The 5,000-nt window shown below is 47.7% G+C and overlaps 1 protein-coding gene across 1 annotated transcript in view; it reads right to left on the reverse strand.

Moving 5' to 3' along the window:
* The window catches only part of LOC118291216 (leucine-rich repeat-containing protein 30), a 4,356-nt gene extending 252 nt beyond the window's left edge, over positions 1 to 4,104 (reverse strand). The window contains exons 1-7 of the mRNA XM_047329871.1: positions 2,838 to 4,104; positions 2,602 to 2,733; positions 1,768 to 1,881; positions 1,059 to 1,193; positions 809 to 938; positions 549 to 601; positions 1 to 84 (exon numbers count right to left, since the gene is read on the reverse strand). The exon at positions 1 to 84 is cut by the window's left edge and continues 252 nt beyond it. Coding sequence (XP_047185827.1) covers positions 1 to 84; positions 549 to 601; positions 809 to 938; positions 1,059 to 1,193; positions 1,768 to 1,881; positions 2,602 to 2,733; positions 2,838 to 2,990 — 801 coding nt within the window. The 5' untranslated portion in view covers positions 2,991 to 4,104. The remainder of the gene's footprint in view (positions 85 to 548; positions 602 to 808; positions 939 to 1,058; positions 1,194 to 1,767; positions 1,882 to 2,601; positions 2,734 to 2,837) is intronic.
* Between the last annotated feature and the right edge of the window lie 896 nt (positions 4,105 to 5,000).

Raw genomic sequence — 5,000 nt, forward strand, 5'->3', positions numbered from 1 at the left:
CATCAGTGGGTTGTGGACGATGTGAAGTCCTTTGTCCAGAGGGTGACAGGCCAGCTTCTCCAACCGGGACAACTGGTGCATCTCCTGAACACACCATCATCACCATCATCATCATCACCACCATTATCACCATCATCATCATCACCATCATCAACATCATCACCATCATCACCATCATAAACACCATCACCATCATCACCATCATCACCATCGTCAACATCATCACCATCATCACCATCATAAACACCATCACCATCACCATCATCACCATCATCACCATCATCACCATCATAAACACCATCACCATCACCATCATCACCATCATCACCATCATAAACACCATCACCATCACCATCATCACCATCATCACCATCATCACCATCACCATCATCATCATCACCATCATCACCATCACCATCATCACCATCACCATCATCGTCATCATCATCACCATCATCATCATCATCACTATCATCACCATCATCATCATCATCTTTAACATCTGAACAGTTTCATTGATGAGTTTAACTTGGTCAGATTAAACTCACCTGCGGAACATCTTTAATGTCGTTAAAGTCCAGATTCAGCAGCTCCAACTTGGATCACATCAGATCAATCAGATCAGATGTTAGTGAGGTGCAGTGACCTGGTGAGGTGCAGTGACGTGGTCAGGGTGCAGTGACCTGGTGAGGTGCAGTGACCAGGTGAGGTGCAGTTACCTGGTGAAGTGCAGTGACCAGGTGAGGTGCAGTGACCAGGTGAGGTGCAGTTACCTGGTGAAGTGCAGTGAACTGGTGCAGTTACCTGGTGAGGCAGCAGAGGGCCTTTGGCAGCGAGTGGAGGCTGTTTCCCTCTACAATGAGGATCTTGAGTTCTACTAGAGCCTGGATGTTCTCTGCCAGGTTCTCCAGGTGGTTACAGGCCAGGTGGAGAAATACCTGTCGGGACAGATGAGGTGACCAGCTGTCCACTGAGTGAGACGCATCAAACAAACCAACCAATTAACCAGGGACACTCGGCTGCTGTATCTAGCCTTTACTAACTGTCCCTGAACGTACCAGTGCCTTCATGTTGTAGACGCAGCCTGGGATGTGAGCGATGTGGTTGTGGCTGAGGTTGAGTTTCCTCAGGCGGGTCAGATTAGAAAGAGACGCAGGCAGCGAGGACAACTGGTTGTTGGCTAAACTCAGCACCTGAGAGACAGAAACCACAGCTGATTCACTAAAGGGCCGGACTGAACATCTCTGCAGGACTGAACGTCTCTGCAGGACTGAACGTGACCAGGTCTCTGCAGGACTGAACGTGACCAGGTCTCTGCAGGACCTAATGTCTCTGCAGGACTGAAAGTGACCAGGTCTCTGCAGGACTGAACGTGACCAGGTCTCTGCAGGACCTAAGGTCTCTGCAGGACTGACGGTGACCAGGTCTCTGCAGGACTGAAGGTGACCAGGTCTCTGCAGGACTGAAGGTGACCAGGTCTCTGCAGGACCTAAGGTCTCTGCAGGACTGACGGTGACCAGGTCTCTGCAGGACTGAAGGTGACCAGGTCTCTGCAGGACCTAAGGTCTCTGCAGGACTGACGGTGACCAGGTCTCTGCAGGACTGAAGGTGACCAGGTCTCTGCGGGACCTGCAGGACTGAAGGATTTGTGCACCTGCATGAATGTCTGTTGTGATCACTGCAGCTGGTCAGGGAGGAAGCAGTCTCAGTAGTATTTTTAGTAGTAGAAGTACTTTCAGCAGTATTTGTTGTGTCTATTTGTTGTACCTCCAGTTGTGAACAGTTTCCCAACTCTTCAGGAACTTCAGCCAGTCTGTTTCTGTAGGCGAATAAAACTCGGAGTCTCCTCAGCTGTCCAATTTCCGCTGGCAGACTGCTCAGCTGCAAACAACAACAACAACAACAACAACACAAACACACAACAAACATAAGGTCTCAAAGAAAATAACTTCAAGAGTCAAGTCAAAACCACAGCAGTGACATCACATTATGAAACCGTCCAACTGGTGATCAGGAGGCACAATTACACTATTTATCTTAACAACGAATTAGAAGTGACGAGAAATAAATTGTGTGATAAAGAAGTTTTACATGTTGAATATCACATTGTGTTTGGTGACGGGAAGTTGCAGTGAGCGCTGGGGCCTCTCTGGGGCGCCGGCGTCACTCTGCCGGTCAGAACAGTGAAGTGAAGGTTGAAGAAGGAAACTGAGGACGGGACAGAAACTGGATCCTCGTGGATTAGACGGATTTAACCTTCATTTATCCTGGTGTCAGAAGCTGCTGTGGGCTGGGGGCGGGGGGGTCATTTCACTGACTGTACACATGAGGACCAGTAAGTGAGACATGGAGGCTGTAACTGAACCACCCAGGTGTATTATGAGAAATCCACAGTTTTTGTCTCAATGTTAGTTTAAGTGTGTCTGAAATCATCATCACTATATAGTGAACTCCTCATATCCCACAATGCATTGTGAAAAGAATGTACAACCGATGGTCACTAACCAAGCGATATATACCATCATGCATTGCACTCAGGCGCGGAAAACTAAATTGTGTCTTGTTCAAGTTTCCCCAGCCGGAGGCGGAGACGAACGTTACCTGGTTCCCCCACAGGTTGAGGACGACCAGGTTGGAGAGCAGAGAGAGCTGAGGAGGAAGAACCTTCAGACTGTTGAGGGACAAATTCAGCTTCTCCAACTCCAACAACTCCCACAGTTCGTGAGGGACGTCCTGAGCACCAACCAGAAGAAGAAGAGGAAGAGGAACAGGAGTGATGTCAGAGTCAGACACTCAGATCCTGGAGAACAAACCCAACCTGGACGTCAGAGTCGTACCTTCAGTCCTCGGCGAGCCAGAATCAGGACGTTGTATCCAAACTGTTTGACGGTGAATCGTCGAATTCTGTCGGCTGACGTCAGACTGTCGTCCACGCTCCTCTTCTCCTCTGTCACCTCCGTCACCTCCTCCCGACACACTGCTCCTCCCATCAGCTCCCACAGTGGGTCAAGTCCAGACCAAACATCTGCTCAGTTCCTCTCAGTCCAGATGTTTGTTGTGTCACAGACGTCACAGACTCTGTTTCCTCGTCAGTATCTGTACAGTCTTACAACTACAGTTGAAGTGAAGATCTGTCAGAGATCCAGAGATGTGACGGTTGAAGTGACGAGTCAGCTGATCTCGATTGATTGATGAGGTTATTGATGAATTCACTGTTTCTGACAGATCGTCTGTTGGACTGAAGAAGAAGAAGAAGAAGAAACTCTCTGTGAGGATCTCACCTTTGACCAACGCCCAACACACACACACACACACACACAGTTGCTGCTGTCAGTCAGTAGCTGGCTGCTCTGACAGACATGTGAGCTGGTGGAGGCGGAGAGTAAAGGTTTGAGGCTCCACCCTCAGACGCGACTCCTGAGGTCGACACGTCTGCGAGCTGATTGGACGAGGTCAGGGTCCAGGTACCACAGGTGTGTCTCCTCTGAAGATCAGGAACCAACGTACGAGTCCAAACTCCTGAAGACAGGAAGACACAGTACCTGATCCTGAACCTGAACCTGAACCTGTTTTGAGTCTTTGTGGTGGTTTGTCTGTATTTCTTCCGGTCTTCTTGCTGCTGTTCACCCTCTGACCACCAGAGGGCCAGAGTCTGTGCTGTCTGACGGTGAACACTGGTTTGGTCAGCAGGTGGCGCTGCTGCATCATCATGCACCTGCAGCCTCGTACAGAATGTGGACAAAGTATTTGGACACCTGACAATATGTGGAAATCAAGTCACAGTGAAATGTTCTTGACCTCATCAGTCGTTACATTGTGGACAGAAATATGTGGACACCAGAATGATTTATGGACAGCTGATTGTGTTACATGGATCTAAAGTATGTGGACATGATATTAGAATGTGACTGTACGTGGTGATGTGACGATGACATCAGCTGTGAACCGTCGGTCACAAAGGTTTGAGTGAACAGACGACGAAGAGGAGGGTGAGGATGAAGAAGGGTCGAGTGGCTGAGTGGTTTTAGAGACGTTAGAGCAGAACGAGCAGCTGTGACCACGACTCTTCACCGGACTCTTCATCAGACTCTTCACCTCCATCAGCACCAGCTCCTTTCATCTCCCCCGAGGGGGGGGGGGGGGTCTGTCTCTATAATGTTACTGTGTGGTTCAAATCAAAAACTCAGTGGTTTCTGTAAAAATGACATGAATATATTTAAATACGATCATGCAATGAACAGACAAAAAAAACATCTTAATGAATAAACACAGGAGTGTGAATATTAAAACTCAAGACTCGTCATCATCGTCATCATCGTCATCATCATCAGATTTGAAACATTCACAAACTGATCTCGATGTTTCACAGTAAAACTCATTTTGTGGTGTGTTGCTCCTTTAACTCTTGTTTCCTTTCAACTCTTCATCTTTTCTCTTCGTCCTCCAGATGCTCAAATCCCACCTGCTCCTCCTCCACACACACACACACACACACATACACACACTCACACACACTTACACATTCTCTCTCACTATGGTTTTTAATAAAGTCAACAGAGAATATTAAATAGATTTAAAAACTTAGCAAAGTATTTGCTAACCCCTAACCCTCCACGAGGTCGGTGGTTCGATCCCGGGTCTTGACGCCCTGACAGGAGTTTGTTGAATGAGACTCGATACACTTGTCACCATTAACATTCATATTTAATTTGACCGATATTTTTTATTTTCTGATGGACAAACTTCACGTCCACATGTGGAACAAACTGATGAACAGACACTTGATTATTAAAGATCAACCGTCAGAAGAAAAGACGATGAGAAAGTGACGACTCGTCTGTGTTTACAGGTGAACGTGGTCCAGGTGTGTGTCACGCTCTCAGGTTACCTGTGTGTGTGTGTGTGTGTGTGTGTGTGTGTGTGTGTGGATCAAACACTCTCTTGTTGTGTGTTGTAGTCGACTCATTAACTCCAACAACAAAACAGAGAAAGTCCCGCTG

Source organism: Scophthalmus maximus, chromosome 21, assembly GCF_022379125.1.
Source record: "Scophthalmus maximus strain ysfricsl-2021 chromosome 21, ASM2237912v1, whole genome shotgun sequence".
In the NCBI taxonomy this organism is placed as follows: Eukaryota; Metazoa; Chordata; class Actinopteri; order Pleuronectiformes; family Scophthalmidae; genus Scophthalmus; species Scophthalmus maximus.